This window comes from Hippopotamus amphibius, chromosome 1 (genome assembly GCF_030028045.1).
Source record: "Hippopotamus amphibius kiboko isolate mHipAmp2 chromosome 1, mHipAmp2.hap2, whole genome shotgun sequence".
Classification (NCBI taxonomy): domain Eukaryota; kingdom Metazoa; phylum Chordata; class Mammalia; order Artiodactyla; family Hippopotamidae; genus Hippopotamus; species Hippopotamus amphibius.
In genome coordinates this window covers 167,646,586-167,669,858 of record NC_080186.1, presented here as the reverse complement: position 1 = coordinate 167,669,858, position 23,273 = coordinate 167,646,586, and the positions used below count along the sequence as shown (strand labels likewise).

At 39.1% G+C, this 23,273-nt stretch overlaps 2 protein-coding genes and 1 non-coding gene across 6 annotated transcripts in view; 1 reads left to right on the top strand and 2 right to left on the bottom strand.

The window, feature by feature from the left end:
* Positions 1-14,357, bottom strand: part of AFF4 (ALF transcription elongation factor 4) — a 97,593-nt gene extending 83,236 nt beyond the window's left edge. Inside the window, exon 1 of one of the 4 annotated variants that reach the window (XM_057735245.1) lies at positions 13,875-14,357. The gene's annotated coding sequence lies outside the window, so the exon portion shown is untranslated. The remainder of the gene's footprint in view (positions 1-13,874) is intronic. The other 3 variants (XM_057735227.1, XM_057735256.1, XM_057735237.1) reach the window with 3 other exon arrangements.
* A 4,505-nt stretch (positions 14,358-18,862) lies between these two features.
* On the bottom strand, positions 18,863-19,147 carry LOC130838773 (protein FAM136A-like). The gene has a single exon (XM_057712282.1). It carries the CDS (start codon positions 19,145-19,147, stop codon positions 18,863-18,865), a length of 285 nt encoding a protein of 94 aa, XP_057568265.1.
* A 1,132-nt stretch (positions 19,148-20,279) lies between these two features.
* Positions 20,280-20,352, top strand: TRNAW-CCA (transfer RNA tryptophan (anticodon CCA)). Its single transcript has one exon. It is a non-coding gene; the product is annotated as a tRNA-Trp (tRNA).
* The last annotated feature ends 2,921 nt before the right edge of the window (positions 20,353-23,273 follow it).

Below are 23,273 nucleotides of genomic sequence, written 5' to 3'. Positions count from 1 at the left end.
TTGCTAAATTCAACAGATACTTTATCATTTTAGTTGACCTAACATTCAGCATATTCAGCCACTAATGGCTCCTTAATATACTTTTGGCTTCTATAACATCAGCCGTCTCAGTTTTCCTAGCACCTCTGGCTCCTCACATTGTATCTACTAGACTTAAAAACCGGTGCTCCTCTGCACTCAGCTGTGGGTCTTATTTAGACTCAGATTAAGTCTTTATTCAGACTCTGATTACATCTACATTCTTTCCCTACGTTCTCATGGCTTAAAATATCATCTATATGCCCACACTACAAATACCAAAATATGATCCACAGCACACCTTTCTCTTCTGAGATACAGAACCACAGATTCAGGGACCTGTTTGATCATGTCCTTTGACTGAGGAACATCAATCTTAATACATCCAAAATTAATTTCTTGATCTCTTTTCCCCTACCTCCAACAACTCCTGCTCCAATTATCCTCATCCTACCAACCAACTGCTCTTGCTGAACTCTCCCTTCAACTCTCTCCACATCCAATCCATAACCACAGCCTCCAAAATATGTTTTGAATTTATCAGTTCACTTCCTTCTCCACTGCCACTGTTCAAAACAAGCCATAAAATGACTTAAACAAATATATTTGACTTGGACAAATGCTGCAGCCTTGTAACTGGGACTCCTTATTCCCCTCATCTCTCTCTAATCCATATTTCATACAGCAGCCAAAGTAATCTTTTTAAAACACAAACCAGATCATGTCACTCAACCCCCGCTTAAAACAATTTAGTAAGCTTTCCACTTCCCTTAGGATAAACTTTAAGGTACTTAATATGGCCTACAAAGCCAGGATTTGACTTTCTACTGATGTGACTCCTGCCTATCTCATCAGATTCATTTTATATCTCACCACCACCCCCTCCCAGCTCCCATCAAGGGCCTTCTTTGGGCTTCTTGAACTTGTGGCGGTCTTTCCAGTTTGAGAAAATTCATGTAGACAATTCCCGTTTCCTTCAGAGTACCTGATCACAATTAAATACATACTTACTTTGATGTTCATTAATATTTCCTCTCTCACTAGACAATAATCAGGGAACATGTTTGTTTTTCAGCATTGCATACCTAGAACATAACCTAGTAGACAATCACTTAAATGAATAAATTAATGAACTTCAAAATTTGGTTAGAAAGGAATGGTTATCTCTTTTACTAGGAAATAATATCTTGAGGTCCTGATATTCTTTACCTTATATCACAAAATACTAATATTTCAAAATTGAAACAATTAGTATTTTATATTACACTAAAATCAGACCCTATCCTGCAACAAATTTTAATTCAGCAGACTCTTAATATTTGCATTTACTTCAGATTGACCAGAACTGAAACGTACTTCTTTACTAATGTGTTAAGCTATAAAACTCTGACACTTTAATGACAACTTAATTCACTTCCTCCATGAAGCTTTTTCCGATAAAGCAAAACTTTATTTCCTCATGTTTAAAACCAAACAGTATCACAATCAGTGTTTATCATGTCATTAAGCAAATATTCAATTGTTCAATAACTAATTTGAAACACTATTTGCCAAACTGATTATTGATAAACTGAGTTGTTCTTTTTAAAATACAAGACAATTTAAAACCTCAATTCAAGAGCAGAAATGTATATTACATACACAAGTATTCTCACACTTAAGTGTGAGCATAAGAATATGAGTATTCATATTACTTGTAACCAGCTGCCTCTCTTTAGATAATATTTCTCTCAGTAACAAAACTAAAAGCTCCTTCTTCCCCCAGTAAGTAGTCCTGCATGGTTACATGCCCTGGACCTGTTTCAGAAACAAAATTAAATAAAACTATACTTCTTGGGCATTTATTAATATTTGAGAAATGTTTAAATCAAATTTAGCTGGTTTAAACTTATCTCAAAAAAATGTGCTACCAAACTCTAAAACCATACAGCCAAATCAAACTGAGAAGTCTACCTTCATCTTTAAAGATAAATAAATGGGTGGAAAGAATGATTAAAAGTCAAATTTTACAGATCTCTTTATAAAGAAGAAAATAGTCTTTTGACTTGGTTTCTTCCTTTGAAGAATATATACAAATACCCTAAAACCCACAAAGGTATCTTATTGGAAACTTAGGTAATGTATAAATCAATAATTACCTTTACATCTTTATTAGACAAAGCTAATTAAGACATTCTTCCAGGCTTCCCTGGTGGCACAGTGGTTAAGAATCTACCTGCCAATGCAGGGGACACAGGATAGATCCCTGGGCTGGGAAGATCCCACATGCCTCGGAGCAACTAAACCCCTGTGCCACAACTACTTAGGCCTGCGCTCTAGAGCCCATGAGCCACAACTATTGAGCCCACATGCCACAACTACTGAAGCCCACACGCCTAGAGTCTTAGTTCCTCAACAAGAGAAGCCATCGCAATGAGAAACCCGCTCCGCACAACTAGAGAAAGCCCACACACAGCAACGAAAACTCAACACAGCCAATAAATAAATTAATTAAATTAAATTTTTAAAAAAGACATTCTTCCATTTAAAAGTCATTAATAACTCCACACTCTGTGGAAAATCTAAGTACAAAATTCTTATCTCAGGTTTCAAAGCTGTCCACAGTTCAATACCCATCTACATTTATAAAGCCTTCAAGATTTGAGTCTGAAAATAATCTACATATCTTCAGATCCAGGTCTTTGCTCAAAGTAGTCCCTCTACATATAATGTCCTTCCTTCTCCCCACTTCCAAATACATCCATTTCAAAGTTTATCACATATCCCCTTTCCTCCAAGAAGCTCTCCAAGAATCCTCTGAGGACTAAAATCATTTACTTCTTGAAGCATTTCTTTGTATTTCATTTGGCACTTAACACTTGCCTTACATTAGAATTATTAATTGTTATTCTTCTCTCTGCCCTCCCTACTCACCTCCATATTATAAGACTCTAAAGAGTAAGAACTGAAGATATCATTTAACTTCCCCTCTCTCCACTCCAGCACTTAACCCAATGGCTGGCATACAAGATATATACTCAAAACACTTAATGAATTTTATAAAGATCACAACTACAGTCTTACTGCCTCAAGAGTCAAACAGTCAGTGAAAGTACTCACTAAAAGTTGTGTTTCAGGTGTGATGTCACCCATCTTTTTCTATCCACAGATAGTCTCCCATTTCCTAAGACTTTTGGTTACATTTTATAACAATAAGAGAGGAGGTCTTCTTTTTCCTGCATTCAATATATTACCAACCCAATAAAGCATTAATTTTGATACTAAATGAATTCTGTTGTTTTTAAAGCAATTCCTCTAAAAGAGTTTATCTAAAAGAAAAAACAACATATGTACAAGAAAAAAAAATATACAGAAATGATCAATTTCTATTTTTACTTAAACCCAGTACTCTCAAATGTTCACCAAATATAAGTGCTAAACTGTAAAATTTCAGCATCATACTTGGCAAACTGAGAAGGTATAAAAACTAAGTGTTTCAGTAACAACACCCAGAAAGAAATGATCTGCTCAAAACAGTACTGCAAGACTGCTTTCATTTATAGTACCTGAGGAAGCCAAGAGAAAATAACACAGGTCCAAAAAGCAAAATAAAAGTAATTTTATTACTTAAAAATGCATACAGCAAATTAAACAAAAGTTAAAAAGCATTACACAGCAAAGGTTCTTCAGAGTTTACACTAAAAAGGAATTATTTCTGCTTAATTTCATCTTTATTTGCATATGTGGAAGACAGGTGGTAATAAAGTATCTGGATTTCCTAAAATATATTTAATGCCCTTGAATATTACAAAAAAGGTTAGAGAGAAAATGCTAATGCACTGAATGAAGAAGACATATACTCAAGGTTTGTGAACTTAAATCAGTCCCTATCCTAATTACCCTAAATTATTGTTAATAAGGTTCTATTATAATGTAAATAAGAACACTGCTTTAAAAGGTAGTTAAGGTCATTTAAGGCTTCTGCTTTTTAATCACTGGAACACAAACTTATAAATTATAAATCAGTTATTTATTATGGCACAGAGAATATTTACTTTGCAAAGCCAATTTATGAAGTGATAAGAGTAAACTTACTGTCAAAATATTTTCTAATTCAGACTTGTAACATATTTAAACAGAACTCAGAAGGAATTCTGAAGGCTTTATAACTCTGATTTTAAAATCTGTCTCTTCAGTATAGACAAATACTATATATGAGGTACAACATTAACACTGTAGTTAACCAGGGCATATGTTGCATCAGACATTGCACTAAGGCTAAAGATATAAATATAAAAGTTACCCATCATCTCCAAGATTTGGTTGCAGCTAGACCAACTACAGAAAGGTAGCAGGATGGTAGGAGGAAGCAAGGGAAGGAAGAGGAGGGAGGGCGAGAGGTTAGTTCTGAGCAGAAAGAACACCATGTGGAACAACCCTGAAGAGAGAATATAGCATACACCCAGGGAACAGAAGTAGATCAAGAGTAGCTGGAAAATAGGATTGGGGGAGTACAAAATGAAACATAAGACTGGAGAAATACATGGGATCAGACTAGACCTATGGGTTTGTTTCTGAAATGTGAAAGGCATGAGGATACCTTTTCAGAGAAAATTAGTACCTCCCAGATCTTGAGTGATGATGTTTTTAAAATTATAATATTAAGAATTTGGTATGGATAAAAAATTAGCTATGAACTATGCAACTGTAACACTAAAACAACTTTAAAAATTAAATTCAAAACAAAAATTTAAACAACACTAAAGTGGGACTTCCCTGGAGATCCAGTGGTTGGAACTCCACGCTTCCACTGCAGGGGGCACAGGCTCAATCCCTGGTTGGGGAACTAGGATCCCGCATACCATGCAGTGCAGCCAAAAAAAGGAAAACATACACACACGCTAATGTAACAGATTATACTATTTTACATAAACTAAACCAATGATGTATTCAGTCCTGGAAATATGTAGTGTCAGCTCTAGATAGATAGATGATAGATAGATAGATAGATAGACAGAGAGACAGATACATAGATGGATAGATACACATACACACATTTTTTTCTTTTTGGCTCTGCTGCATGGCTTGTGGGATCTTAGCTCCCCGAACAAGGACTGAACTTGGGCCCTCATCAGTGAGAGAGCAGAGTCCTAACCACTGGACTGCCAGGGAATTGCTATAGCTCTATGTTTGAAAACACTTCTGTAATTTTACTTCAAAAACACTACTGTTTATAAATATGTCAAACTAAACAGATTTAATAACTGCAAGTGTTTATTTGCTAACTTAGGGAAATACAACCTTATATATAGACTACCATACCAGCTAACAGTCCTTAAACGTCAATTTTAAAGAGGCCACACTTGTTAACTCTGGCAATCTTTCTTGTTCATTTGTGCTTTAGTACCTTAATGAAAACTACATTAAATGTGTATCTAGCATAATCATTGCTTAAGTTTGGAATAAAACACTCATATTGCAAACAAACTGTTTCACACTGATTGATTACAATATGGGATCTACCAGATTCATCTCACAGTGAAAATATGATACTAACTACTAAGCCGGGGTTTGGCCTGACTATACTAACACATACCATGACACGATCCAATTTAACTCGCCATCTTTCCCTGTCTGAGCATCATTAGTACAATACTTTATAACTTGGCACAAACACAATAATAAACAAAATCTAAACATAGCAACAAACTCCCAAAGGGATTACTTGGCTATAAAGCAGTCTTTTAGAAATGACATAAAACTCATTAATGTACAAGAATTCCCAGTCAGAAGAATACTACAGAAAATGCAATACTACTCAGGAGTTCTAAGAGAAGTGAGTTTGCAATTTAGAGGGAAAACAAAATCATTCTGGTACAAGATGAAGTGGATTATAAGGAAATTATTGAGAAGACTATTGCACTAACCCAGGTAAGAAATGAAAGCCTGGATTAAGGCAGTAATAGTAGGAGTGTTGATAATGTAGATAAAGGGTTTGAATTCAAATATGTCTTGCAGCCAGACAGATGTGAGATGTAAAATAGAGGAATCAAGGACAACTTGCAGGTTTCTAGAAAAAACAATGACAGTGGTACATTCTCCAAGGCAAGGAAAATAGCAGAATTTAGGGGTGAGGGGATTGACAAGTAGTAGACTAGTTAATCTGAATATGATCAACACTTACAGGGACTATTTGATCAGCTTCTAGTCTCACCTCATTCACCCCCAGCTTTTCTCAAAATTCTCTCCCCCATTCACATAGCTGTACTAAGAGCAACCATGTTACAATGCAACCTATAGTGTGATCCTACCTTCAGGGTACAGCTGACAGATAAAGCCTCAATCCCTAACTAAAGCTAGACCAATGTGCAGATCCCACCTGTTTTATTTATATATCTGTATGTATATGTAAATGTATATATATACACACAAAAATGTATACACACATATATGTACACCCACATATATACATACAGACAGACAGATATATATACACACAATCAAACAAAAAATACCCTAACAACCACCACAATAAATAGGACCTTGTAACTAACTGCTCAACTCTAAGGCAATTCACAGACTTAAACATCCACTACAGGCCATTTGATCTGCTAAGATGACGCTGACAAACTTTTTTAAAGCCACAGAGTAAATATTCTAGGCTTGGACTTCCTAGGTGGCGCAGTGGTAAACAGTCTGCCTGCCAATGCAGGGGACATGGGTTTGAGCCCTGCCCTGGGAAGATTCCACATGCCACGGAGCAACTAAGCCCATGTGCCACAACAAGAGAAGCCACTGCAATGAGGAGCCTGCGCACGACAATGAAGAGCAGCCCCCGCTCGCAGTAACTAGAGAAAGCCTGTGTGCAGCAATGAAGACCCAATGCAGCCAATAAATAAATACATTTATAAAAATTTTTAAAAAAACTTAAAAATTAAAAAATCAAAAAATTAAAAAAAAAAAATTCTAGGCTTTATGGGTCACAAAGTTAGGAATACCCAACTCTGCCATTGTAGCAGCAAAAGCACCTATGTACAATACATAAACAAATGGGTGTGTTGTCTATGCTCCAATAAAAACTTTATTCATGGACACTGAATTTTGAATTTCCTATAATTCTCACACACCACAAAATATTACCTTGATTTTTTTCCCACCATTTTAAAAAATATAAAAACCATTCTTAGCCCTCAGGCCATACAAAAGCAGGCAGCATTGGGCCTACTAACCATAGAGTATCAACCCTTGTGCTAAGGCAACACAGAACTGCCCCGTCCTAAAATTCTTTCAAACGTCCTCTAAGTGTCAGTTTCAACCTAAGACAATAGAAAAGTGGTCAGAATTGAAAATCTTCATTTGGCTGACAAAGAACTCACCCCACTTGCAAGGAAGTAAGTCAACAAATGAAGGGCCATGGAATGTGCTGGTTCTATCATTCACCTCATACTGTACCTGTCCAGCAAGACATAGTGTAAGTTTTGGAACAATGATACCTTCCTCTCCCCTCCCCTCATACATGTTTTAGTTATTTTTTTTTTCTACTGCTGTGTATCAGTTATGTTAGGTATGGTTAAATTTAACATTTAGTCCACAATTTTCAGACATGTGATAAAGCATATCTAGGTCTGATTAACAAAGAGTATCACCTTTAGAACCTGGACTCAGAGAACAATGACCTCTGGATGTGGTAAGTAGATATGAATTTGGGTTATTTCCATAGAAGAGATGAGAGTGTTTGCTGGTATACAGAAATAGTGAGATTATGTTAAAGAAATATGTAATGTATATAAAAGTAGGACTTTGTGTGTGTGTGCTAAACAGCCATGGAATGAATGAATTGGACAACCGTGTTTTAGAGTGTCCTTTACTCCTGTTCTCTCTGGGATGTAGCCTGCTAGCCAAAGCTGTGATCCAGAGGTGGACATATAACCTAACAAGTCCCCTTCCTGATATTTGAGATTGAGCATCAGGTCAGTCTCTCTGCTAGCAGATGCTATAAAATTTAAAACTCAAAAGATATTAGTAAGTGTTAAAGTTGATCTGCAGTGAGAGAGAACTAAATGAACACACAAATAGTATCTTCAGGGAAAAAAAAAAAAAAGAGTATCTTGTGAGATATAAAGAGATACTCCTAACCACATATGAAGCCCCTGGATCCAACTGTTCCTGAGTTCTAGCTGTCCTCCTATGACTTGACAGCCTTTCTCAGAATTCATGGGATACCCACGTTTCCAATAAATTCTTCTTTTTGCTTAAGTTATGTATGTGTCCGCTCTCCTAACTAAAACAAAGTACCTGTTGGACAATCTAAAGAGGGATAGTCAGTTGGATCAAAGAGTTCTAGTAAGTTTAAAATACTTAAAGATGGTAGCTACAGCAATACAAATGGAAGAAATCACATGGAAAACTGAAAAGAGAAGGTCAAGGCGAAAATTCATAGCTATCAATATGATTAGCAGAGAATTAAGAGTCTGCAAAGAAGCAGCTAGTAGTAAGAAAGGCAGGAAAGGGACAAAGTCAAAAAAGTCAAGAGAAAAAAAAAACAGTATCAAGGAAACAATGGTTAACAATACCAAGTATAGAAAGAGGTAGAGGGTAAGCAATGACTACAATCTGTCAATGTAGAAGTCATAGGTGGCCTTGGTAACTTCACTGGCATGCTAGGATGAAAAGCCAGGCTGAGCATTTAGGAACAAATAGAGAGACTCCCCTGATGGCACAGTGGTTAAGAATCCACCTGCCAATGCAGGGGACATGGGTTCAATCCCTGGCCTGGGAAGATCCCACATGCTGTGGAGCAATTAAGCCCGTGAGCCACAACTACTGAGCCCACGTGCCACAACTATTGAAGCCCACACGCCAAGAGCCTGTGCTCTGCAACAACAGAAGCCACACCAATGAGAAGCCTGCACAGCACAATGAAGAGCAGCCCCTGCTCATCACAAATAGAGGAAAGCCCATGCACAGCAATGAAGACCCAAAGCAGCCAATTAATTAATTAATTAATTAATTTTAAAAAAGAATACATAGAAAGTGCACAACTCTACCTATGAAGTATTCGTCCCATTAAAAAAAAAATTCAAGCCTGAATTGGAGCAAGCTTCTAGATGTAACTACCAATTTATAGGAAAAAACAGTGGACAGAAGAACATATTACATGAAACCACAGGGATACAATCAGCAAATTCCAGACTGTGAGAAATCTCATAGGGCAAAAGCCTGGTTTCTTCCTTATGTGGATCCTAACTCAGACAAACTGTTAAAACAAAAACTGTAATCAGGGAAATCTGAACACTGACTGGAATATGTGATGATATTAAGGAATTAATGTTAACTATTTTAGTAAAATCTTAAATTGGATTATTGTTTTAATTCTTAAAGATACATAATAAAATAGTATAACACAGTCTTTATTCTATTACTGAGTCTTCCCTGATTGTGCTCAATGTCATCCAGCATGCTACAGTCCCATAGTTAGATGCATAACAAATAATTACTAAGGGAAATACAAAGTGATACAGGGATTCAAAGGAGATAGGTCACAACTGAAGTAGGGTGGGGAATCAAGTAAAACTTAAAGGCAACGGTATTTGCATTGTGCCTTAAAAGATGGTGAAATGTTAAGAGGTAGGAAACAAGAGAGGAAAAGTGGTATTACAGATGCAAAAGTGGTATTACACATGCAAGAAATGACAGCAATTGGAAAGAGGTGGGAAGGCCTATCTATGAAGAATACTGACTGTACACAACTTTCCATAAAACTGTAACTACACTAATGATGACAAGAAAAGGAAAAGTCAAAGTGAAATGTCATAACCCACTAGGCAGCTCCAAATTGACAAAATCATGGGGAGACCCATTCAAGTCCAAAGCAGCCTGAGGAAGCCCACTCCCAGGACAGATCTGGGTAGCCAAACCATACTGGCTTTCCAGAGCAACCTACTCATGTCAGTCTCTGGGTGTTGGGAGTTACTACAAGTAGGGGTGCTTTTCTTAAACCAAAGGAAAAAGTATCAAGGTAACAGGTCAGGTTAGCTTTAAGCAGTTTTTAGTCACTGACTACACCGTATTTCACAATAACTGAGACTGGCAAACACCCTCCCAGAAATCAAATATAATTGTTCCAACTTATCAGAGGAAATAAAAAAGGAAATGACAAAACCATAATGAAGACTGGGGGTTCAAAAGCTGGAAAACCTTTACATTATACAGGAAAGTTTTTATAGTAAGATACCTGTAGAATACAGCTGAAATAAAAAACTAAAATCTACTATATGATCCAGCCATTCCACTCCTGGGCATATACCCAGACAAAACTATAATTCAAAAAGATACATGGGGACTTCCCTGGTGGCACAGTGGTTAAGGATCTGCCTGCCATTTCAGGGGACACAGGTTCGAGCCCTGGTCTGGGAAGATCCCACACGCCTCAGAGCAACTAAGCCAGTGAGCCACAACTACTGAGTCCACATGCCACAACTACTGAAGCCTGTGCATCTAGAGCCAGTGCTCTGCAACAAGAGAAGCCACTGCAATGATAAGCCTGAGCACTGCAATGAAAGAGTAGCGCCCCCACTCACAGCAACTAGAGAAAGCCCACGCACAGCAATGGAGACCCAATGCAAACAATAAATAAATAATTTTTTTTAAAGGGCTTTCCTGGTGATGCAGTGGTTAAGAATCCACCTGCCAATGCAGGGAACATGGGTTCGATCCCTGGTCCAGAAAGATTCCACAAGCCTTGGAGCAACTAAGCCAGTGTGCCACAACTACAGAGCCTGTGCACCACAACTACTGAGCCCACATGCCGCAATTACTGAAAACTGCACACATAGAGCCCGTGCTCTGCAACAAGAGAAGCCACCACAATAAGAAGCCTGTGCACCGCAACAAAGAGTAGGCCCCACTCTCCGCAACTACAGAAAGCCTGCGCACGGAAACCAAATGCAGCCAATAAATTAAAAAAAAAAAAAAGGTACATGCATCCCTATGTTCATAGCAGTACTATTCACAATAGCCAAGAAATGGAAACAACTTAAATATCCACTGACAGATGAATGGATAAAGAAAATGTGGCACATACACACAATGGAATACTACTCAGTCATAAAAAAAAAAAGAATAAAATAATGCCATTTGCAGCAACACGGATGCAACTAGAGATTATCATTCTAAGTGAAGTAAGTCAGAAAAAGAAAGGCAAATACCATATGATATCACTTATATGTGGAATCTAAAACATGGCATAAATGAACATATCTACAAAACTTAAACAGACTCAAAGACATAGAGAACAGACTTGTGTGTGGAGGGGGACTGCAGGGCAGACTGGGAGTTTGGGATTAGTGGATGCAAACTATTACATACAGAATGGATAAACAACAAGATCCTACTGTATAGCACAGGGAACTATATTCAATATGCTGGGATAAACCATAATTGAAAAGAATATAAAAAAGAATGTACGTATGTATATAACTGAGTAACTTTGCTGTACAGCAGAAATTAAGACAACATTGTAAATCAACTATACTTCAATAAAAAAAATAAATTAAAAAATCAAATCGAAGTCATCCATTTTTATAATACACACTGAACTTCTGGGTCAATTGTTCAGGTGTGCCTTCAATATTTAAGTATACCTCTTTGATTTTTATGAAAAATGCTATGAAGAGAAGGCCTCATACATTTTGGACTCCATTCTAAACCAGTAGATGGCCACAAAAGAAGAAATACCTGTTTTCTTTGTTCCTCTCAGGTACACATAAAACCATGACATTTACCTTAACTCTTAAAAAAATGTAAAAGACATAATTTTAGAAGGCTTCACCTTCTGTCATCTTCCATACCTGATAGTTACTTTTTCTCCTTCAAATACTGATTACTTGCTCATACAGTTTTTTTTTTAAGAGTACCTTTTTGTGAAATCTTGGGTTAGATATCACATTCAAGTTCAACCTAGTAACTGTATTAGATACTGGGGATGACACAAAGGTATAAATACAGTTCTTGCTCTAAAGACATGACAGACCTATAAAAAAATTAAAATACAAAGCAGAATGCATCAACTGTCACAAAGGGGGTACAATATCTCAAGACCACAGAGAAGGGACTGTACACTATCTGACAAGCAGAAACTGAATCTGAATAAAAATATGCTATCTTTAAGAATTCTTAATTACTGTAGAATCACCTTTACACCTCAAAGTTGTAGACCATTTCCAATGAACACAGCTAAGCTCTTTTTTTAAAAAAACAAAACAGTAAAGATCTGGTCTTTCACAAACATCCTATCTTGTCCCCACTTGACACAGAATTTTATTTAAAGCAAAATCTGCCTACTGTTCCTATAGAGCTAACAAAAACCAAAGTCATCAGCCTGCAAACCACCACAAACTGAATGAAACTGCTGGTGTTAAAAAAAAGAAAAAAAAATTTGTTTATTGCTTCAGATAAGTTAACACCAAAAGATAATTTTAAATAATCTCTTAAGTTTTGTTTTTTTTTGTTTCTGTTTGTTTTTTTTTTTTTTTAATGTTTGGAGACTGAAGGAGGCAGTGGTGAATAGGTAAAATAAACCTGAGCAATTTAAAGAAGCCAGCTTTGTTAAAAACCAGATGGCCACTTGCCAACACTTCTTCATGCACGTTAAGACCAAAGATGATTCTAGGCAAGATTCACAAGCCATTGAGGCTCTTTATTAAATGCCAAATTACGAAAGTTCTCATAAATATTTCAATTTTTATAAGTTAAAGGACAGTTAAATAAAAGGAGCACTTTACAAAGCTTTGCAGAATCAAAATGGAAACAAAGCTTTGCGATTTTAACATCTGAGCCCTCAAAAACAAGACACATTCTAAACGTCATATTTACAAACATCCTATTCACAAGCAACTATAGCCTAGATTCTGTCAGGAAAAATACCGGTAACTGGAAAAGGGACTGGCCTTAGTTTAAAATCTCCAACAGACCAGCAGGAAAGAAATCGCACAATTCTGAACTGCAAGTTACTGTGAGGACCCTAAATCGAACTCTTCGTCTTGGTTTGAACTCCATACACAAGCATTTCAGATTTGTACCTTCAACGTCCTATAAATGGTATCGTTTGTGAAAGAAAAGGCAATAAGGATACTCCTCAAACTCATATCCCATGATCCATCCTCAAAGAGTGGAAGGAACAGCAAAGTGGAAGGAACAAAGCACTGACGTCAATTACGAGATTAACCCCAGGCACAGACAGCTGGAGGAGAGGCCTACACATCAATATCCAAATACAAGCTATCCGGGTAAGTAGCGAACAGACCGATTCAGAAGTTATGGGGGGGAGGGGTATTCAAGTATTACACCCCCACATTCCCATTTTTAGTCAACCCCCTTCGCCTGTCGAAGGCGGAAATTTTTTTTCCTTTTTTTTTTTTTTTCTTTTTTGCGGGGGTGGGGGCGGGGAGGAGGAGGAGGAGGAGGAGGAGGACGTGCGCAGGATCGCGAGAAGGAAAGCGAGAACTAGTTGGGTAATGATAAAACCTAGGCCTATTTTCTTTTTAACTAGAAATAACTTGAAATTGAGGAGGGTATTAAAAAGTAACAGATCAGTCGATGGAATTTCTGAGGGAAGGAATGGATTAAGGGACGAAAGGGGAAAGGAGAAACGGTGAAAAGATGGATTTCTGGGAATTTTTGTTAGGATTGGGTTAGCTTTTTTAATTAATTTCTTTTTTTGAGGTTGGGGGGTGGAACGCGAAGACGAAGGAAGCCAGATTGAGCAGCCCTAGCCCGGAGGGTCTCTCTGAGCCCCCAGGCGGACCCTGTCCTCCCCTTCCCCCAACCCCTCCCCGCGGCCGGGCCCGGCCCTCAGTCAGTCCGTCGGGTCTTCTCACCTCCAGTCCCGGCTCCGCTAGGCCCGAACCATTTCCCGGCTGCGGCAGAGGCGGCGCGGGGCCTGCACCTTCACCGGACGCGCATTCGAGCCCGCTCGGGGGGCGGCGACAGACTGCCAAGGGCGAGGAGCTCCGGGCGGCGGCGGGGCTTCGGGAGTTCTCGAAAAGCGCAGGCGGCGGCGGTGGCGACGCACCTCACACAGCACAGGCGGAGGTCCCGCCCCGCTCCATGACTGTTGGGCCCAGCCTGGGACGGCCGGCTGAGGAGCCAGGGGCGGGCTGACGAGGACCTGGCACCGGGATCCCCGCCCCGTCCGCTGGCGGCTGTGGTGACGGCGGCTCGACTCCCGCAGCCAGGACTGTGACTGACGCAGCGGCCGCGCCACCCACGTGACCAGGGTCGGGCGGAGACAAGACGTCACGTGGCGACGCCGCGCCCCTCCCCGCCAGAAAAGCGGAGGGCTGCGGGGCCAGCAGCGCCGGGAGGTGAAGCTGGCGGTGGTGACGTGCGCGGCCGTCGGGTCCAAAGATCGCGGGCTGGTCGGGTACTGGCACAGGTGGGCTAGGTCCGAGCCCCCGAGCCAGGTGACCGCGTCTGACGGGGCGGGCCGGGCAGGACCGGGCCTGTACACTCCCGCGCACACACCCTCCAGCGCGTAGCCGCTAGCGAGGTTCGGCTGGGCGGGGCCGCGCCGAGCCGGATCTACCGGTTCTGGGGCTCAGGAGGGCAGGCCGTCCGCCCCTCCTGGGGGGTGTGGCCGAACCTCCCAGACCCTCGGTCCGGTGCTGATGTCGAAGCCCAGAGTCAGTCCCGCCGTCCAGTCCCGCGACCCTCGACAGGTCCGGCCGAAAAAGGAAGTCGGCTGGGAATTTCTCTGCAGGAGGCCCCCTAGGACCTCGCTTGAACTTCTCCCATGAAGCCAAGCCAGCCCTTTTTTCTTGGTCATCTAAACATCTTCTACCATTAATACTTTATTTCAAGATATCATTCCGAATCCTTTCCTTCAGATCTTATCCTGCCAGTCAGGGCAAGCTATAATTTAGTTGAAAGCAAAGTCATAGTTATTGACTACACAGGATTTTCAAAGGGTCTCATAGAACCCAGTACGGTAACTGTCCAGGGAAGCTAATTTGGATTTACCATTTGGAAAACACTTCATAATTTCCTGCCTCTTATCTGTTTTCTTTCCATGAAGGAGCCTCATGAAGCTGTTTTTTTTCACTTTCTGCTGATTTTGAAATAAGCATTTTAAAAATAAAATTCAAGAATTTTGAGGAGCTTTATAATAAACTGTAAGGAATGTGCATATGAAAATGTTTTTATTAGCCCTAAAAGCTGGTAATTCATCAGCAGCAATAGGAGTATATTTTTCTTTCTAAAATTCTGAAGTGACCACATGGTCTTTTAAACTAAACTCTTTATATAGATTTTATCTATGTATCTATATAAATTAGGAAATGATTCCATGCAAACCTCAGAACTATGACAAAACAGAGTGAAAAATAATTGGCACTCCCATCCCTGTCTTCAACTACTCCAGTTCTGGAGGCAATCACTTAGTATTTTCTGATGTATCCTTCCCAAAATGTGTTATATATTAAAATACACTTATACGTACTTCTCTTTATGCAAAACATAACGTACTATATATACTGTTGCGTTCCTTCCTTTTCTCACTTAAAATATCCTGGATATCTTCCCATATCACTGCATAAAGAACTGCCTCATTCTTCCTAGGCGGAGTGTAATATTCCATTGTGTGCAATTATCAATTTGTTTTAACCAATCCCCTACAGGTGGATATTTAGGTTGTTGCCAAGCCATTACTAAATTACAAACTAAGCCACAACTAATAATCTCGTAAAATGGACAACTATACCAATAACTCATTAGACCACAATCTTTAGATCAGCAGGTATTTTCAGTTTGGATTGCCAAATTGTCCTCCATAGATGTAGTGCCCATTTCACTTGCTTTCTTTAGTGTTCTGCCTAGGAAGATTTACAAGCCTGTATAGGAAGGGCGTGAAGATGGAGACTGACAACAGAAAGCTTATTTATCATTTTACACAATAATTAAAGTATTAAAACATATATGTCATAAACTTTACAAGAAGGTTCCTTTACTTATTTTGCAGTAAATGGTATTTGGCTAACCAAAAGATAATATGCTTTTTGTTCCATAAAGTATCATGATAACTTTTCAATATAAATGAGACCTTACTTAAAAACCAAAAGGGGGCTAGGGTGGAAAACAGACTTTTCTTTGGAATTATTCTGCAAATAAGAATTTCCTTCCCTTTTAGCAATGAGAGAAAAAATTCCTAAAATTATATATTTCTCAATGTGTAACATTTTAATACTCTGTCACTTTATTTAATCAAATGCATCCATTTTAACAAAGTGAATTTTCTCTAACTTCATGTTCTGAAACAGTGTAAGTCAACTGCACAGATTGGTGCAATAGCTGAAAATACCAACCATAGAACTTTAAAAGAAAAAAAAAAAATCTCAAAGAAAAATATGACTATTAACAGGCAATATTTGAACAAAGTATTCAGTATATATTGTTACAGCAGCAATTGTCAGTAGAGTTCTGGGGTGTTTTTAAGTCAGATTTTTGTGGAGGTATATAACTGAATCACTTTTGAATCACTTTGCTGTATACCAGAACCTAACTATAGTTGTAAATCAACTACAGTTCAATAAAAAATTTAAGAATAATAAAATTTACATACAGTAAAATTTATCCTTTTCAATGTATGTTTCTATGAGTACTGACTAATGCATACAGCTATGTGACCACCACCCAAGTCAAGATATAGAACATTTCCTTTACCCTCAAACATTCCCTCTTCATCCTTTGTAATGAACCCCTCACCTCAACCCCAGTTCCTGGCAACCACTGATGTGCTATCTGTCCCTATACTTTTACCTTTTCCAGAATATCACATGAATGGAATTATACAGTATGTACCAGCCTTTCAAGTCTGGCTTCATTTACTTAGCATAGTGCCTTTGAGATCCATCTATTGTTGTTGCGTGTCTTAGCAATTTATTCTGTTTTGTTGCTGAGTAGTAATCTATTACTATAACATAGCCTGTTTAGACATTCATCAGTTGAAGGACATTTGGGTTGTTTCCAGTTTTTAATGATTATAAATAAAACACATAAACATCCACGTACAAGGTTTCACTCAGGTTTTATTTTGTTTTTTTAATTAATTAATTATTTTGGCTGTGTTGGGTCTTTGTTGCTGCGTGCGGGCTTTCTCTAGTTGTGATGAGTGGGGGCTATTCTTAGCAGTGCGAGGGCTTCTCAGTGCGATGGCTTCTCTTACTGTGGAACACAGGCTCTAGGCATGTGGGCTTCAGTAGTTGTGGCATGCAGGCTCAGTAGTTGTGGCTCGTGGGCTCTAGAGCACGGGCTCAGTAGTTGTGGCGCACAGGCTTAGTTGCTCCACGGCATGTGGGATCTTCCTGGAGCAGGGATCGAACCCGCTTCCCCTGCATTGGCAGGCAGATTCTTAACCACTGCGCCACCTAGGAAGTCCTCACTCAGATTTTAAAATGATTTTCTGAAAGTCACTTCTAGACATAGGAATTACTAAGTCATAAATATATCTGTATAAGTATTATTCCATGTTATTTTATTTTATTTTATTTTGAAAGAAAGATTGTCTTATTTACTTTTAAAACCAAACCACTAGGAAAATATATCACAGTCTTGAAACAGCAAACAGACAGGCTGTATTTTCATTTCAAGTAAGAAGTTGGTAAAAAGACAACAAGGTCCTTATCAAAACAATAAGGTGCCAGAGCTGGGGCAGGAACAACGCATGTAGCAAAGGCCCTGGCAGAAGTGCTATTTAGTAACAGAAGGCTATCCGTGTTTTGCTCTAAATGAGTCACAGCTTGCCCCTGAGTTGCTTACTTTTTCTCCCTTGACCTTTGTGTTGCCAAGGGATTGTCTCAGTAGAGCTCTGTTATTTCAGGGGGCAAAGTAAGCAACACTGGGTTTAGGCTTTCATTCTATTCTGTTTTATGAAAGCTAGATTTTTCCAAACCCGGTACTTCATAAATCTCTTAAATTAGCAGCTAACAATTCCTCTTTCAATGTTCATTCCTGAACACTAGCATATAGCACAATGAAAATCCCCTTTCCCTTCAAGGGTGTCACTGCAAGATTGTCTTGTCACTTGGCTGACTCTGCTATAGACAGCCTCAGGGCCCATCATGGCTGTCAGTGAGAGGGAAGGTTTGCTTCCCCTATGGGCGTGATAGTGTTTCTTATTTTTTTGCAGGGTCTCCAGGCTGAAAGATGTCATGTGTGAGAATTTTAAGAAATGCACATCCACATCTTGATGGCCAGAAATGAATATCCGCAAAAACCCTTTCAAAGTTTTTATCCAAACTACCTCTCCCAACTCTACATTTTAAGTTAACTTCATGCCCTTGCATATAAAACAAAACCAAGCAAAACAAAACCCCAGAAGCCCCCTTTCCCCTTCTAAATTAGTGACCTCATGAATTTTGTTTGTGGAAAATGCTGTAGTGATCCTTCTGTAAACAGGAGGTTGGTGACAAATAGAAACACCTCTCCTCATACTCCACCAGATCATAAGCAGGTTAATGAACCTGCCAGCCTACTGATATCTGTGTACTAAGAGAATCTGGTACCTTGGGGGGCTCTGCTTTGGTACAAGAGAGACTCCCTATTGCCAGGATAAGCACTTGCCACATGAAATTCAAGCTCACAGAAACTCTCCTGTGCTATATCAGCCCCAAATTTTAGCACCAGTTTTTTCCATTTTACTTTCTGGAACTGAAACATAAAGGAATGAGTGTCCAGAGGCAAGTGACATAGGCCTTAAACTTGCTGCCATCCTTAATTTCCGCTTTCATAAACTTTCCTTAAAAGATCCAAATCCCCATTCCTCTTTTTAAATAGATTCCTGCCCTCAGCCCCGATGGCCAATAGCAGACATCTATTTCCTAATGGATGAGAGAGACTTCATCTTCTTGGTCATGGTAGGGATGAGGTTCATGTGGTCATCCACACACTTGGTCACGCAGGCCTGGGCTTGAGCCAGAGGTGCATGGCAGAGCTCAAAGCACTGGTGCACTTGCTGCATGCACGCCTGGCTGTCCTCATAACAGCTGGCGCTGCACCAGAACATGAAGCCCTGCATCTTCTGGATGTTCTCTCTCTCCAGACTCTTCACCACGGAGTCCACCGCCTCCTGCACCCAGGGCTGCTGCAGCTCCGCCATGGCAACCCCGCACATTTCCCTACCACAACGGCGCCCACATGGACTCCTGCTCTCGGCCTGCCCCTCCCCGTGTTACTTTAGAAACTCAGAAAAGTTATTCATTATGTATCAAACGTTTTTTAAACATCTACTGTATAGCAGGTACTGTTCTAGGCACAAGGATAAAACAATTGTCAAATGTTGGCACCAAAAAAAATACCACCAAAATGATGTGTTGATAAGGCAAAGCTGAGTTTATTACTTACTAATAAAGGAGACCAGTACATTGCTGGTTTCAGTAGCATTTCCAAGGGGAATTTGGGCTATTTATAAGATTTTGGGATCTGGTCTAAGGGGGTTTTTCAGTTTAGGGGGCTTGATTAGGATTGGATAAGAATCATGGTATAATAGGATTAGTGGACACAGCAAGGTAAAGGTTTTAAAGAATCTTAAGAGTGTATTAGTTTTTATTGCTGCTTTAACAAATTACCACAAAGTTAGAGGCTTAAAATAACACAAATTTATCATCTTACAATTTTATAAGTCAGAAGTCTGACACAGGTCTCCCTGTGTTAAGAACAGAGTGTAGGCAACACTGCACCTTTCCAGAGGCTCTAGGGGAGAATCCCTTTTCCATCTTCTAGAGGCTGCCCACATTCCTTGGCTTGTGACCCCTTCATCCGTTTTCATAGTCAGCAAGGGCGGGTTGAGTCCTTATTAAAACACATCACTCTGACCTTCTGTTTTGCCTCCCTCTTCTGCTTTTGAGGGCCCTTGTGATTAATGCAGGCCAACTCAGATAATCTAGGATAATCTCTCTAAGCTCCACTGAATTAGTAACTTTAATTCCATCTGCCACCTTAATTCCATTTTGCATGTAACATAGCATATTCAAAGGTTCCAGGGGTTACTACATAAAGAACTTTGAGGGGCTATTATTCTGCCCGCCACACAGAGTAAACTATCATTTAAAGTCATCTACTGAATAGGGGAAGGATGAATTGAGAATTTGGGGTTACCAGGTGCAAACTATTGTGTAAAGAATGGATAAACAACAAGGTCCTACTGTATAGCACAGGGAACTATATTCAATATTGTATAATAAACCATACTGGAAAAGAATATGAAAAAGAATGTACATATATAGGGGACTTCCCTGGTGGTCCAGTGGAAAAGACTCCGTGCTTCCAATGCAGGGGGCCTGGGTTCGATCCCTAGTCAGGGAACTAGATCCCACATGCATGCCACAACTAAGAGTTCTTCTGCTGCAACTAAGAAGTCCGCATGCCACAACTAAAGATCCTGCACGCTGCAACTAAGACCCAGGGCAGCCAATAAATAAATAAATAAATAAATAAATAAATGCTTTAAAAAAAAACCAAACCAATGTTCAGTTCTCACCTCTTTCAGAATATCTACAGATTTCTCACTTTAAAAAAGAGTATATATATATATATATATATATATATATATACACACACACATATATATATCTGAATCACTTTGCTGTATAGAAGAAACTACACAATATTGTAAATCAACTGTACTTCAGTAAAAATAAATAAATAGGGAATTCCCTGGCAGTACAGTGGTTAGGACTCCGTGCTTCCACTGCAGGGGGCCTGGGGTTTCATCCCTGGTTGGGGAACTAAGATTCTGCTAGCTGTGTGGTGTGGCCAAATAAATAAAATTAAGTCATCTATTGAAAAGTTGAGTAGTTTGTTGTTCATTTAAATGGGACTTTGAGAAATTTCTGAAATGAAAAGTTGCAATTTTTCTGTTCCTGGTCAAATGTTCCTGGAACAGATGTTGAAGATGATAATGAAATAATAAAATTATGTTAATGTTGACAGTAATCCATGTGGATATAGACAGTTTCAATTCTCAGTGTCTCACTAGTTTCAATTCTCAGTGTCACGCTTTGCAGCCATTTTTCAGCCTGAGTTGGAGAACATTAACATCTGGAGCCATGATCAATCCAAATATTCCCTGTTATATAGGTGTCATGATTACAAATCAAATTTCTGGGGGGTGGTTGTTTCAAATTGCACAAGTACTAGGTTTTCCCATTTGTAATCCTTCTGGGGAACTCTGGGGAAAACTAGAGAACACATATCTCACTTACCACATCTGAGGGGCAAGGGAGCTGGAGTATTTATTTTTTTAATATTTATTTATTCATTTATTTGGCTGCACTGGGTCTTAGTTGCCGCATGCGGGATCTTTTTTTTTAGTTGTGGCATGAGGGCTCTTAGTTGTGGTATGTGGGATCTGGTTCTTTGACCAGGGATCTAACCCAGGGCCCCTGCGTTAGGAGCACAGAGTCTTAGCCACTGGACGACCAGGGAAGGCCCTGGAATATTTGTATAACTAGGCCTGTTGATCACTGTTGAGGGCTCTCCAGAAACTCCAGCCTATTGCATGTAAGTCGAGCAAAATACAGCAGCCAGAGATATTTTTCAGGTCAATGAAGTCAAGAGCATCTGCGTAATTGAAAGTTACACTGATATTCCTGAAATGGTAGAGGTGAGGGACATGGGCAGGCACCAAAAATGCCTGCTTCAGTGATAATTACTGTGGATACTATGTGCCCGGCGCAAAGCGACATGTTTTCAGATGCATTATTGAATTTTCTTTTACCTTTTCCTCTCTGTCTTGTCTGCTTCCACCACACCACTGAAACCACTCACTAACGTCACCGTTAATTCCCACCCTGTCAAACCCCAAAGAGTCTTCGTCTTTACCTTAGTAGTGTTGAACACAGTTAACCATCTTCTCTGGTTTGACACAATTTCTTCTCTTGGTTTTTGAGATGCCACGCTCTCGAAGTTTCCCTCCTGGCTGCTGCTTTTCAGTCGCATCTGCAGGAGATCCTTTACCATTCCCTGACTTCTGAATAGAGGTGTCTCAAGATTTGATCTTTAGTTCTTTTCTCTCTCTTTCTTTCCGGGATTGGTATTTTTTTCAGTAAAGGCACTTTTTCTGTACTATTCTGTAAATAGTAAATATTTTAGACTTTACAGGCCAAGTGGCAAAATCAAGGATTTTGTGTAGTTACATAATAATAGATTAAAATTTTTTCCCATAAATTTTTCATGAAATTCAAAATGTAGTAATTAAGCTTTATAATTCAAGTCTACTAATGAGAATAATAATTTTTCCTTTTTTGTCAGGGAGTGGGGATAACATTTTACTTACTTGGGATTCAAAGTTAGTATTTCCTATCATCAAATGTGATTTCAGATATTCTTCTGTCAATGTTTATCTGTTGTAAAGTTTTATGTATTTCATTTTGAAAACATTTTTTCACACAGATAGGTACTGCCAAATACTGATACCAAACCACTGGCATGTGATATTAGTTAAGAATATTCATTGATGGGAATTCCCTGGTGGTCCAGTGGTTAGGACTCCATGCTTTCACTGCTGTGAAGTCCAGAAACCTCCACAGGCACTGTAGTTTGAGCTCAGAAAAGATATATGCTGCAAATCTGTACGGCAACAGACATTTTACTTGTGACTTTGGACAGCACAAGAAGTATATAAAGCAACTTGATGCTGTGATTCAAAAAAAGTTATTGTTGCTGAAATGAATTGTTTGCAGCAAATTTTCACATATAAACAGTTTGCCTTGTAATTTAGGTTGAACTCGTTGAGAAGCATTATCAAGTCTTCAGTAAAAGCTAATTTCTAAGCCATTTAGTGTTCAACAGTGGTTGAGGGCATTTCTCATTCACAAAAACTTCCATCTGACAACATTATTCACAATTGTCAAAAGGTGGAAGCAACCTAAATGTCCATTGATGGATGAATGGATAAGCAAAATGTGGTATATTCATTAACAAAATATTATTCAGACTTAAAAAGGAAGAAAAATTTGCACATGCTGCAAGATGAATGAACCTTGAGGATATTATGCTAAGTGAAATAAGCCAGACACAAAAAGACAAATACTGTATAATTCCACTTATGAGAGATGCCAAGAGTAGTTAAATTCATAGAGACAGATAAGAGAATGTGGTTGTCAAGGGCTGGGGTGGAGGGAATGGGGAATTATTGTTTAATGGGTATAGAGTTTCAGTTTTGCAAGATGAAACAAGTTTTGGAGATGGATAATGGTTATGGTTGCATAATAATGTGCATGTAC